Raw genomic sequence first — 13,831 nt, forward strand, 5'->3', positions numbered from 1 at the left:
AATATTCTGTCCTAGAAGGAGGTTAGATGGGCCCCTTTTTTTCAGCACCTGGCCCTGTAGTGGCCTCTGCACGGCCCTGCTGATCAGCTTCGGTCAGCCTGTAGGTTCTGCTGTCGTCCATCAAGCTGCTGATGTGAATCGTGGTTCCCTTCATTTCTTATTTCACTCTAACAGAAAATACAAAATCAGATTTTAATTACTATCATTGAAACTCATATTAAAATAAAAAGTACTTCTGACGTGTAAAAAGACAAAAACTTTCAGAAAATAAACCAGAAAATCTTAAAAATATTATTAGGGCCAGTCTGAACAAACTGAACATCAGCAAAATAAAAATTGTGATATTAATAAAGTTATAAAATTACAGGAAAAAAGTTGTTTTACTGAGTAAAAGTTTGAATAATTGTCAGAATTTGATGATCAGTTCAGACTTTGTCATTTCAAACTTTTACTGCTAATAATAATTTGATGCTGAATTGTGAAAAGATTAAGAGTTTCCTTATTTATTAAATTGATACCAAATATAATTTCACAAGATGCTAAAATTTTAGTTTTATTTTTAGGAGTTGTCATAAAATTATAATTTTATTCTGGTGATTTAAAAAATATTTCTCAGCCTGATAATACTTTACTTTATCTTTAATTAGAAACACGTGAGATCCTGTACAAGCTGAGATTGACCCCAGATTGACCCTGATTGACCCTGAATGACCCCAGATTGACCCTGATTGACCCCTGAATGACCCCAGATTGACCCTGATTGACCCCAGATTGACCCTGAATGACCCCAGATTGACCCCTGAATGACCCCAGATTGACCCTGATTGACCCCTGAATGACCCCAGATTGACCCTGATTGACCCCTGAATGACCCCAAATTGACCCTGAGGGCTGCGCGTCTCTGGAGGTGAAAATGTTGCCCTAAGAGAAAAACTCTGAATGTTCTGATCCGGTTCCTCCTCTGATCTTCCTCTTCCCGTCTCTAAGCAACAAGTTGAGTCAGTGTGTCTTTAACCAGTTGACCCAGTTGCTGGGTTCCCAGTAACTGGTTAACTGGTTTAACAGTTAACCCACTCAGATTGAGGCTCTTCCAGCTCTGCGACTGATCACTCCTCCTGAAGCGGTTCTGTTCTGACCCGGTCCGGTTCTGGTTGCAGTCGTGCCTCCATTAGCGACCAGCTGGTGGACAGCGCCTCTCCGGTCTACCAGGCGGTCCGGACCACAGACCAGAACCAGAACCAGAGCGACTGGAGCTGCCGCAGCGCCCAGTCCAAGACCTTCCAGCTGCTGGCCCACCTGACCCACACCGAGCCCAGTAGGTCTGGTTCTGCTGGTTCTGGAGGAGAAACGCGGAGCGATCAATGGGTTCTTTATTTCTGCTTCCAGTTCAGCAGCAGGAGGAGGATGATGAGGAGGAGGTGATGAAGAGAAGCAGGTAGACTCCGCCTCCTCACCTGGGCACAGCCCCTCCCCCCACTGTTTACTGACCCAAACCACACCTGGAGCCGACCCTCTGCTCCACCTGCATGCAGTGAGTGTGTGTGGCCAGCAGGGGGAGCTGCAGCTCTGCAGGCTGATTTGGATCCGCTGGATCTCTGGAACCGAGACAAAAACAGATCCACAGTAGATCCAGAACCTCCTGATGGGAGCTTAGAGCTGCAGATCCAGATTTGATCAGAAACTTTTCTGTCTGAACCATGAAGAGGTTCTGATCCAGAGACAACACCAGGGGTTTCAGTCGCCTCACTACAGGAAAACTGAAACACATAGAAGACAAACATTACTAAAACTTAATATTTCATAATAAGCCGCTGGGTTTCTAGCATCAGTTACCATGGCAACAGGCACAGGAAGTTAGAAACCTGAGCAGAAGGTAAAGTTTCTCTGTCACCAGGCTTCCTGTTGCTTCAGAGATGTTTCCGTTTGGTTTTGATGGATTTCTGAACCTAAAATCTCATCGGCTTCCTGAGATGATCCTCATGTTGACCCGAAACCTGAGGATGAAAACTGATTGTCCCATGAAATCCTTCAGCCCGAGTTTCTCTGGAGGCAGAAACAGCAGAGAAGCATCATATGACGTGTAACAGGCTCCGCCCACCGGCTCTTATCTCATCATCCTCCATTAATCCCATCGATCCTCCGGCTCCACTCATCCTGGATCGATGGCAGCAGAGGTCGGCTGTTTCCCCCAGAGTTTATTTTGTCTCTGGGAGGAAGAGGAAGCAGATTAGATCCACATGAAGGTCGACTTCCTGCTGGAAACAGTTTAATAAACCCTCAGTTCATTTAACTCCTTATAAAACAGCAGATATGTTAACAATTTACTGGTTAAATATTTCTGATGCTTCCTGTGGTTTTATGTGAAATTCTGCAAGAAATAGTAAAACCCATTACAGACCCACAAAAAATAACAAACATTATTTATTCAATATTGTTTGGTAATTTATTTCTAACAATATTAATTCAGAAGCTTTAACCCTTGAAGAAAAAATTCATTAACTTCACAGTTTCCACCTTAATGTCCTGAAATAATATTTAACTTTCACTGCATTAAATCTTTTCAACAGCTTCAAACATTACATATATATATATATATATATATATATATATATATATATATATAAACGTTTTTGAATTGTTTGTGTTTTATTTTTTTTGCCTGTTTTTGCCACACAAAAAAATATTTTTCTGAAGGAGAAAATCCCAAAGTGCCCAATATTTCCCAAGGATAAACACCAAGATGTGATAATTTGGGTGTTTCAGCCATGATTAAACATTAATAACATTGATTATGATGCAAAAAGTATTCAGAATAAAAAAAAAAGTAAAACATGTGAGCAGGAGTCAAACATGGAGATGATGTCATGGAGGAACGTCTGACCTCTTCCTCCTCCTCTTCCTCACCGCTCCAGATCTAATAAAGCTCTAATCACATTGATCCAACATCCAGCTGCTGCTCCCAGTCTGGATTCATCCTGGAACATTCCTGACTCCCAGCAGTTCCGTCCTCTGATTGGATGAAACTCCAGCAGATCTGTCCTCTGATTGGATGAAACTCCAGCAGATCCGTCCTCTGATTGGATGAAACTCCAGCAGATCATCAGCAGCTTGTTATTGTGAATGTAGAAGGTTGACAGGAAGCAGCAGAGGTCAGAGGGTGAGGAAGTGTTGGGAGTTTTCCTGTGGATTTCAGTCTGCAGAGAGAGAGGCGGTGCGTTTAAGTGCTTCACAGAGAGTGGGACATCAGGTCGCCTGCTGAGCTGATTGGTCGATTAAAGAGGCAGAAATATTCCTGAAGAAACTTCGGGATGGTTGGATGGTTGGTTGGATGGAGAGAGCACTATCTGGTCACTCCAAGCAGCCAATCAGAGGCTCTGTAGCCTGACCAATCAGAGGACAGTCTGTGATGAAGACTCCTCCTTCACATGAAGGCTCTGCTGTGGGACTTGAATCCTCAACGTGTCTCTGTGCTTTTCCAGCCAGTACGGGATGGCCCCGCCCATGCACCAGGCTCCGCCCCCTCAGCAGTACCAGCCAATGCTGCAGCAGTTCCAGCCGATGCCCCCGCTCTACCAGCAGCCCCCCCCACTTCAAGCCCCGCCCACCCAGCAGAGCTCCATCCAGATCCCCGTTGGCTCCGCCCCCCCGAAGGTGGTCAGCACGGCCTGCATCTACCCCTCCCAGCCAGGTGAGGGAGCATGAATATGGCGGCCACCAGAGGGCGCACATCAGCAGATATCAGGCACAGAACACCTGGCAGTCAGCAGGAAGGTCAGAGGTCACATCCCTGATTCTCAGTCTCAAAAGGCTTCAGCAGAAGTTAAGGTCATGTTGAGTTCAGTACACTACTAAGTATAGCTAGCTACAAAGCTAACCATGCTAGTTGCTAAAGCACTTATAAACATTAGTTGTGCTAAAGTGCTTCACTGTATGCAGCAGAAGCTTATTTAAAAGCGTTATAGTGACGCTAATGAGAGAAGCTACTGCTAAAACCAGAGTTATTTCACTCCTGGCTTCAGTTTTATAGCTGTTGAGTTTTTCTATCTCTGATGCTGATGGACAGGAGACACTAGACTGTTTACTATTCTGCAGTGATGCATTCTGGGTAGCAAATCATTTCGCTACCTGATGTTCTCCACCATTATGAGGGCAGGAAATGGAACTGCTGCGTACACAGACTTCAAAATAAGAGCATGATTATAAACAAACTGGAAGAATTCTTAACAGTCGATAACCAAAACTTCAGCCAAATGTCAAACTTCATTCAACTGAAAGTTTAAAAAAATACTCAGGTAAATTAGTGTTTTAGAATTTAGTTTAGAGGAAGCTAAGTGCGCTAAGCGCTTTCAGAGTTAGGCTGTCTGTGTTGGGTAAAAGGTCTCTGTTCAGCTTGTGATGCTATCAGACGTTATGCTAACGCCCATGTTGCCTGTGGCTGCAGCTCCAGTCCCGCCCCAGCCTCGCCCTGCAGCAGCCGCCCCGGCCCCACCCCCCGCCGCCCCTCCTCCGGGTTCCTCCACCGCCAACCGACCGCCCTGGGTGACCGACACCAACTTCGCTGATAAGTTCGACCCGGGTAAGACCACCAGCTCCTCCGTGAAGGTCCAGCCGCTTCCTCAGGCGGCCCCGCCCCCGCCGGCGTACATCCCCAACCCGTCCCCCGCCGGGCCGCCCGCTCCCAGCCCCGCCCCCGTCACACCGAGCCCCGCCCCCTTCCTTCCTGTGGCGAGGGGCGTGGCCCAGAGAGCAGAGAGGTTCGCCGCCAGCAGCCGCACGCCTCTGTGTTCAGCGTGCAACAGCGTCATTAGGTAGGGGCCTCGGCGTTCATCACAGCGGCTCGTTCCGGTCCGCAGTGTGTGACGGTGTTGCTGTGGTCCCCAGGGGCCCCTTCCTGGTGGCCCTCGGCCGGTCCTGGCACCCCGAGGAGTTCAACTGCCACTACTGCCACGTCTCCCTGGCCGACGTCAGCTTCGTGGAGGAGCAGAACAACGTCTACTGTGAGAACTGCTACGAGGAGTTCTTCGCTCCGACCTGCGCCCGCTGCAACACCAAGATCATGGGGGTGAGGCAGACCCGGGGGTCATAGGTCATCCTGACTTTCTAATGTACTGGTGAGAAAGTCACATTGTTTGTGTTTTGACTTTAAAGTTCTGAGCTGATTGGAACGGGATCACTGCTAACATGAATGAACACGTTTGTAAACAAAGTCTCGACATAGTTAGCAAGCCAGCTATTGCTAATGCTAGCACCAAGAATGTCACTGAATGCAAGACAAAAATGGCAAAAACAAGAAACATGCAGGATGGCTCCGTCCTCAGGGAGCTAACCGCTAGCATACAGCGCTAACATTAGCAATAGCAGAAGACATGCTGCTACTGCTAGCAACGCAATGACCAGGATGTCATAGCAACACAATAATCCATGTCTGAATTAAAGTTTCATTTGTGGCTTTGCTGCGTCGCCGTTTCCACACACGGAAGGAACTGACCGCCAGTCTTTTGCTGAATCCTTCTTCATGCTACTGGAGGTTATTGAAGCGTTTGTCTTTTGCACAAACAAATAGAAAGTCCTCCTCTGATGTGGGAACATTTCCAAGAGAAAAAACATGTGACCTGGTGCTGAGAAGCGGTTCTGATGCTGGAGGATGATTCTAATGACTTGTATGGGTTAACCAAACATTTTGACCTCCATTTGTAGTTTCAACATCCTTGAACTTGGACTACGAAATTACTGCAAGAAATAAAAATGGCAGCTTTGTGAAATTGGTTGGTGAGAAATCCAAACAGAAAATAGAAAAATCTAAATATACGCGAAATAGATTTAAGGGCTAAAAAAGTTAATTTTGCATGATGCGTCTCTGAGTTTCTGAGGCCTTGGTTAGTATTTCCTCTGCTGTTTGTTGCCTCTGGTGTTTTTCTCAGTGAAATAACGACATGCTGTTGCAGGAAGTGATGCACGCCCTGCGGCAGACGTGGCACACCACCTGCTTCGTGTGCGCCGCCTGCGGGAAACCGTTTGGAAACAGCCTGTTCCACATGGAGGACGGGGAGCCGTACTGCGAGAAAGGTAGTGGGGACGGAGCCGGGTCTATGCTGGACAGGGGACATGGTCCTGACGGACAATCAGAGGACAGACGGGGACATGGTGACGGTCTCTCCTGGTCCTGCTGGTTAAAGTGGAGGAGAAACTTTACGTTGGTCGAGAGGAGCTGTTTTCGTTGTCACGGAGATGAAGATTTGTTTCATAAATGGATCTTTGATCATTTTAGTGCTTTCAGTGGTGGTGCTGCTAACTGAAAAGTTAGCTAACTCCAAAGCGCTAATTATAAAAATTATGTAGATTCGCTAATTTTTAGGTGGAAGCTAATGCTAAAGCCAATGATAAATTTGAATTTATCTGCTGTTTGAATTTAAATTGCATCCATAATAATAAATTTAGGAGAAGCTAAGTGTGTGATTTCAAAGTTAGCAAAAACGCTAAAGTGCTGAGCTACAACCTTTGCTATTAGCAGGTTAGCAGAAGTGTTCCCACCACTGGTTCTGATTGATCCACTTGTAGCTTCAGCATCCTTGATCCTTGGAATAAAAATGGTAAATTTGCTGGAATCCATGACCTTGTTTAGCAGTTCTGCAGCAAATACTAGCATGTTAGCCTGTTAGCACGTTAGCAGCTTAGCATTGTTCCTTCTGCTCTGTCAGATTACGTCGCCCTGTTCAGTACCAAGTGTCATGGCTGCGACTTCCCGGTGGAGGCTGGAGATAAGTTCATCGAGGCTCTGGGCCACACCTGGCACGACACCTGCTTCGTGTGCGCGGTAAGAGCAGGCTCAGAGGCAGAGGTCAGAGGTCAGGCCGTCCTCTAAGTGCTGCTGTCTCTGCAGGTGTGCCACGTGAACCTGGAGGGTCAGCCCTTCTACTCCAAGAAGGACAAGCCTCTGTGCAAGAAGCACGCCCACGCCATCAACGTGTAGAGCTGAGCTGACCGAGCAGCCTGCTAATGCTAACCACCTGCTGCTGCTGCTGCTGATGATGATTCTGCTTGCAGACAGGAAGTCCTGCTGCTGCATGCGACCGGGGCTCAGGTCAGAGACAGCCGGCTCCAAGCTGCGGCTGCAGGGCAGAATAATCCCTCAAGTTACAGACGATGGGTTGATGCTGGAAAACAAATAATTTTTAACGTCACTTTTAGTCGTTTCATAAAGTTTGATGTTTTAACACAAAGTTTTAGATTTTAAATCTGTGCCACTTTATTTATTCTAGACAGAAATCATAGTTTCATGTTTTTATTTTTTAATGAACCTGCAGATGTGCCTGTTTGACTTTATGACTTTTATTATGTATAAAGACGCTTTCAGCTCAACAGGAGGAGTTCGGTTCTGGGTTCGGTTCTGGTTCTGGTGCTGATCACTGAACTCAACAGCATCAGATCCAGGAACTCTCTGCTGGTGAAGCTTTTCTGTCTGCAGCAGCTTCATCTCAGACCCAACAGGACAAACACCCAGGAAATGATAACGAGCCGTTTCCTGTGAGGACCTGCAGGGGGCGCTGCTGCAGGCTGAGCTGATGGAGCCGATCCTCCTCCGTCTTCAGCTGAAACCTTTTCTGTTTATGATCGCTGAGTGTATTTTGAAGTGTTTTTTTAGATTTTTTTCTATCTGAACTGTAAACGTGTCTGAGCTGCTGCAGATCAGACGCTCAGGTGTAACGGGTCTGTTCACACTGCAGAACTTCAGAACCACTTCCTCTGGATTACAAGAGGCTGCTGCAGCTTCAGGTAAATTACACATAAACACAGAAATAATCCAGACAGGAATGAGAGTAGAGACAATCAGCTCTCCACTGTCTGCTTTTTTAACCTGATTAACATTTAATAAAAGTAAAAAAATAAAAATGTAGTTGGAGGAGCGGTAAATCTGAAAGTTTGATCAGAATCTGGATCAGAAACCAGATTCTGATCCAGAAGAATCTGGGTTGGAACTGAGTTTTTTTTGGACCAGAGAAACAAAGCTGCTAACTATAAATACTGTTTTAGCGTCTCCTTGTGGCCAGTAGAAGAACTGCAGTTAGATCTATCTTTAACCTCCATCTCTGCTGTTTCCTTTAGTCAGTCAGCACCAGTCTCAGCAGGTTTCTGTTAATATCCAGACCTCTGCTGTCAACCAGAAAGAACATCGGCCAACAGGACAGAATCATCTGCATAGAGGCGAATATTAAATATTAAATGCTACGTTTGCTAAACTGCCGCTGCGTTGGCTGAGTAGCCTGGGATGTAATTCGGCATCACAACAGTTTTAAACAATGTTTGAAAGTTATTTTGACTTTAATCCTTGTATGTTTGTAACAACTGGTTTGTGTTTTCTGATCTGACTCTGTAATTTGGTTTAACGTTCTCACAGAAATCATGAAAGCTGTTACAATTAACAAAGTTTTTGCTAATTATTGGGGTAAAATGCTTTTTATTTACGGATTTATACTCATGAACCTGTTTGTAGCAGCCTCTACTGGCCGCTGAAGAAACTGCAGCTGTACCAAACCAAAAAAAAAAAAAGTAACTAAAGTCAGATCTATAATTTAAATTTGTATTATTTATGGAGCAAAACAAAGGCAGAATGATTTCTGATCCGTGTTTTTTTAGGCTGTGCGAACAGATTATTCTAAAACCCAGTAGCAGTACCTTCAGCGGCCACAGGTGTCACCAAAATCCACCTGACAAAATGTGAGACAAGTCAGCTCAGTCCGCCGGAGTGTTAGAATTTTTTTTTTAACTTACAAAGATAACTCATAATATTACCAGAAGAAAGTCGTAAGATTGTGAGAAAATGTTTAAATTGGAGCAAAGTCTGGCCAGAGTAGTGAAGATTTGATGTGGCCCTCTCAGCCAGTCTGTGGTTCTTCTTCCTGAATAGATTCAGTCGTTTCAAAGTCCTGATAATAAATGTTAAAATATTATTTCCTTATTTGTCAAATGGATACCAAAGCAGAACTTCGCAACATACTGAACATTCCTCATGTTAACGCAGCGCCAAGACTGATTTTACATGTCAGTTCTCATAAAATTATTACTTTATTCTGATAATATTCTGACTTCTTTCTGGTGTTATTACGACTTTACGGTTGTTTGACCTTTTTCTTGTAATATGACTATTTTCATATTATTAAAATTTTTTCTGGTATTAGTCGTTTATACAACTTTTTTCTGCTAATATGAGTTTATTCTTATATTATTAAGAATTTATTTTTGCGATATTGCGAAATTTTTCTTGTAGTATTATGATTCTATTCTGGTGTTTTTGGACTATTCTTGTATTACAACTTTATTGTGAAAATATTATGACATTATTCTTGTACTGTTTAAATTTTATTGTTGTAGGATTTTTTTGTTGTGATATTCTGACTTTATTTACTTTCTTTCTCATACTATTACGACTTTATTTTGATAATATTTTGACTTAATTCTTGTATTATTACAACCTTTTTGCTTGTAAAATTATGTCTTTTTCTCATAACATTCTCCCATTTTTAGGCTCTTTTATCTTTTGTCTCGTTTTAGCGCCATCTAGTGGTGGTTTAAGGATCTGAACTAAAACAGTCTGAAGTTCTGCAGAGTGAACTCTGTTTCACTGAATGTTTGATTCTGTTTTAGAGATTATTTTAGAGTTTCTGTGCGTAGATCCGAGTCGTTCAGAGTGAGTCTTTGTGCCTTTTCTCCTCAGCAGCTCCGTTCGTGTCGGACTCGGTTTTTTCTCCGCCTCGTTTGGCCCGACTGGTACATGATCTGTGTTGAGTTTTTACTCCGTCTCGTCCTTTTATACGGTTTATTTTCAGGGTGAATGCAGTGTGCATGCAGAGCAGCGTGTGGCAGCATGTCGGTGTTAGTCTAGACAGAAAGAGAAGTGCTAACCTCACCGTTTGGATTCAAGCTGCCTGGTCTCATGTTAACAGGTGGATAGAACGAATAAAGAGAGCACCTCAAGCACAGTTACCTGGTCGTTTCATTCTTTGAAATCTAATCATTCGTTGGTCAAACCAGATTCCTTAAACCATGGAAAACATTTAAATCATTGAAAATAAGGAGAATTATTTCTGTTCTCTGTCTTTTTGACCTCTATTCAGTTCCTGTTTCAGGTTTCTGAAACTCTGACTAATCTGAGCTGCAGATGTCAAAATCACAATTACTCACTTTTAACGGACAATTATTGCAACAGTCCGCAGTCTATATTTATATTTATTGGCACTAGAGGGAGGCAGAGTCACCTTTGGTGTTGATTTCAAAATAAAAGCCCGTCCAAAACAACTGGGCGGCAATTTACACAGAGGAGGAAATATGCAAAGATGTTTCACTCTGCTTGTTTTATAACATACCAAAGAATTGCAGTTTTATTTTTCTTAAAGATTTTTTTAAAAATATAATTATTCCTTTATTTGTAAAGATGACAAAGCTAAACTTTGTGAAACTGACTGAACTTTACTGTCACTCACTGTTTTTCCACCCAGTTCTAATTCAATAATAATTTTAGATTAAGTTGTTAAATTGTGAAATTGAAGTAGCTATAAGCTAGTTATTTAAAGTAAACTTGTGTTACTGTGTGCTTGCTTGTCTATATTAAACTCAATTTAATTAAATTGTAAATATGTACCTTTATAATGTTAAGTTGCACTCAATATTTATGTAATATTTAATTTCTTGTTTTTATTTTTAATAAACTCAAGGTATTTCTGTGTAAAATATTGATGAAACAGATTAATTTAATACAGTTTTAAATAAGGTAGCTTAACAAAGTGTAGGTAAAGTAAATTGAGTTAGATACTTTCCAGATGTACAGTGATACGTGTGGCCTTGTTTATCAAAACAATTTATGAAAATTAACTGAATGTAAATTTTAGTTTATCTTTTACTTTGAAAATCCAGCTTTCTTTCACTCTGGTTTTCACTGTTTTCATTCTCTGAAAATTGAAATAAAACGGCAACTGTAGCTGAAATCAGGAATCTGGGATACTGAGCTCACTGAACAACCTAGAGTTTAATATCCAACATGGCGGCAAGTGACTAAAAAGCCAAAAAGAAGTACAATGCTAACAATCTATTAGCATAGTAGGGGTTTATGTGGGAACAGCTTCGAAAGCAACATTTTCTGTGACAAAAATCACACAAGGTAAGGCATCCTTTAAAAAAATTATGTCAGATTTACTGTCCTTCAATTTTGCAATAACAAATCAGAGTGAGTTGTGTTTTAGAGAGGATCTATGTCGCATTTTCCTCTCCTTCGTAATGGCAGCAGCAGAAACAGAGTAAGGCGTCCTGTTTGGGAGAGGATCTCTGCCAGGTTTGTAACAAGCAGCAACAGAGTGAGAGATCGCGGAGCTGGAAGGAGGACCGATCCTGGAAATATTTCTGGAAAAACGTTTGGAAATAAGATTTTCTGATCGCTCCCAGCCGTCCCCGGCTCTGGATTTATCTATCTGGATTGTTTGGAAGAGAATCCTGGAATCATTTGGGAATAAAGACTAAAGAGATCAATATAAAGGTAAGGGCAGATTTAACCTAATTTAACCCAGAAGTTGTCTCCTAACCTGCAGCGCCGAGTCTCCTCAGCTCCGTCTATGTGCTGGAGCGCCGCAGCCCGTGGGTGGAAAACAGCCCAGATTTAAAGCGGCCGAGCCTCCAGAACCACTGAATTATCCCGGATTTAGTGATAAAACTTTATGTTTCATGTTAGAAACCTTTTCCAGCGGTGGGTTTGGTTAGAGGGAACTGAAATGAGAGCGGAGTCAGGGGAACAGATTGGGTCTCTGAGTTGGCGCCAGGACATAGACGGATCCTGCCGTCGTGGAAAAAAGTTTGTTCTAAGCGCAGCTCGTCTTCCAGCTGATTTTATGTCTAAAGCATCAAATCAAAGAATTAAAAACATTAAAACGTGTTTTATTTCAGTTTATCAACCCTGGGCAGGATTGACTGGAGGATTTTAATCGAACTTTATAAAGTTTGTTTACCACTAATTAGCCGCATTCCTGCCTGTTAGCTCCGCGGCTAACTCCGCTGGGAAAACGTCAGGAAAATCAGGATTTTTCCAGCTTAATGTTTGGGTTTGTGCTGGTTCTGGTGGAAGTCCGGCTCAGTCAGGATGTTTGTGGGTCGGTTCTGGTGGTTTTGTGTCTGTTCAGCTCACCTGGCCGGTCCTTCATTTTCAGCTGCTTTCTAAACCGAAACCTCCCTGCTGGTTTAATATCAGGATTATTACCTTAAACATGTTTAGTTATTAATAATGAAACATTTTATTTAATAAAACGGTTTATAACCCTCTAAAAGATGCAGAAATTTGACCTTCTCAGTACAGATCAGGTGTTTTGAACACCTATGTTTTTCCGGGCCATTTTCCTGAAACTGGATCTGATTTTTGGACTAAACCCGACATGTTCTGGCGGTTCTGTTCGGGTTCTGCTGAGATCACCTGTCTGGACCTTCTGCAGGTCGTTTCCAGCTGTTTTCACATGTAAAATGATCAAATTTTGCTTTAATTTCTGTGAAAAGGCTCTGAAACAGAGAAACTATTCCTATTGAGGTGAAAGTGGGCCCAGTTACAGAACCGTTCTGGTTCTGAGATCCAGATGTTGAATTCTGGTGTTCTGGTCTTGGATGTCTGGTAGAAACTGTAACAGAACCTTTAGTGATGTATCCTGTTCATGTTGGCATGAATCGGATCAGAACCAGGTGGATGTTTGGGTGATTTTTCCGGATCCAGGATGGATTCCCAACCTGTTCATCAGAACCAACCAGCCCACATCACCACTCCTCCTCCTCCTAAGGATCGGAGCAGGAAGCTCAGCTAAGGTTCAGTTGGAACTTCCTGGTTCTGGTTCCGTCTCCAGAGAAACCGGGCTGCGATTGGCTGGAGGAGCAGCTGGTTGTCCAATGGATGGGAACGTTGGACGTTCCTGGAGGTTCTTGGAGATTCCTGGACGTTCTTGGAGATTCCAGGACATTCCTGGAGAATCCAGGACGTTCCTGTGGAGCAGATCTATCTTCCTGCTCCATCCTCTCTGCTCTGGTTTGGTTTTCCCAGTTTTCCTGGTTTTTCCTCTCCTTTTGGAGTGTTCTCCCAAATTTTCTGTCTCCTGGAGTATTTTTTCAGTCTTACCAGTTTCTCTTGGCTCTCTCTGTTTGGCTCAGTTTTCCCAGTTTTCCCATTTTCCCTCTCCTCCTGGCTCAGTTTTCCCAGTTTCCTTCTCCTCCTGGCTCAGTTTTCCCAGTTTTCCCATTTTCCCTCTCCTCCTGGCTCAGTTTTCCCAGTTTTCCCAGTTTCCCTCTCCTCCTGGCTCAGTTTTCCCAGTTTTCCCAGTTTCCCTCTCCTCCACCTCTCAGCCTCCCGCTGCAGAGCCGGGATCGGGTTTCTCAGGCGGCTGAGAGGCGGCGGTGGAGGAGGAGGAGATCAGGTTTCTTCCTCCTCCTCCTCTTCCTCCCCCATCGTCCTGGAGACAGAGTGGCTGAGCCGAGGAGGAAAACATGCAATCCGGTCCTCTCCTCTTTCTCCTCCTCCTCTTCCTCAGCGCTGCAGCTCAGCAGATAAATAAAGGCAGTAATGGCAGCCAGCGCACAGAGGAGCCATTCTTCTTCTTCTTCTTCTTCTGGTTCCTGCTGCTGCAGTTCCAGCTGAGACCCAAACTGATTCTTTTTCCACTGAAATGATTCATTTTACCTGAATCACTTCCATTAAACTGAATCTTTGGAGGTGAATCACTTTCAACTGAATCAGTTTCATGTGATTTAAACTAGAGGTGTGCCGATCGATCGGTCACCGATCATAATCGGGCCGATTTTCGTGAAAAAGTGCATG

General features: G+C 43.6%; 2 protein-coding genes and 1 long non-coding RNA gene across 5 annotated transcripts in view; 2 read left to right on the forward strand and 1 right to left on the reverse strand.

The window, feature by feature from the left end:
• LOC106957784 (LIM domain-binding protein 3-like) overlaps positions 1–7,220 on the forward strand; it is a 36,600-nt gene extending 29,380 nt beyond the window's left edge. For both annotated transcript variants that reach the window (XM_015049255.1, XM_015049256.1), the window contains exons 7-12: positions 3,480–3,688; positions 4,442–4,808; positions 4,882–5,062; positions 5,946–6,066; positions 6,699–6,814; positions 6,881–7,220. In XM_015049255.1, coding sequence (XP_014904741.1) covers positions 3,480–3,688; positions 4,442–4,808; positions 4,882–5,062; positions 5,946–6,066; positions 6,699–6,814; positions 6,881–6,970 — 1,084 coding nt within the window. In that variant the 3' untranslated portion in view covers positions 6,971–7,220. The remainder of the gene's footprint in view (positions 1–3,479; positions 3,689–4,441; positions 4,809–4,881; positions 5,063–5,945; positions 6,067–6,698; positions 6,815–6,880) is intronic.
• Positions 7,221–7,406: 186 nt separating this feature from the next.
• On the reverse strand, positions 7,407–9,376 carry LOC106957786 (uncharacterized). The gene is made up of 2 exons (XR_001427028.1): positions 7,945–9,376; positions 7,407–7,842 (listed from the first exon to the last, which is right to left on the reverse strand). It is a non-coding gene; the product is annotated as an uncharacterized LOC106957786 (long non-coding RNA).
• A 1,873-nt stretch (positions 9,377–11,249) lies between these two features.
• Positions 11,250–13,831, forward strand: part of LOC106957785 (bone morphogenetic protein receptor type-1A-like) — a 31,023-nt gene continuing 28,441 nt past the window's right edge. Inside the window, exon 1 of one of the 2 annotated variants that reach the window (XM_015049257.1) lies at positions 11,250–11,524. The gene's annotated coding sequence lies outside the window, so the exon portion shown is untranslated. The remainder of the gene's footprint in view (positions 11,525–13,831) is intronic. The other variant, XM_015049259.1, reaches the window with a different exon arrangement.

Source organism: Poecilia latipinna, unplaced genomic scaffold (assembly GCF_001443285.1).
Source record: "Poecilia latipinna isolate Pla-1442-1.1 unplaced genomic scaffold, P_latipinna-1.0 Scaffold936, whole genome shotgun sequence".
NCBI lineage: Eukaryota > Metazoa > Chordata > Actinopteri > Cyprinodontiformes > Poeciliidae > Poecilia > Poecilia latipinna.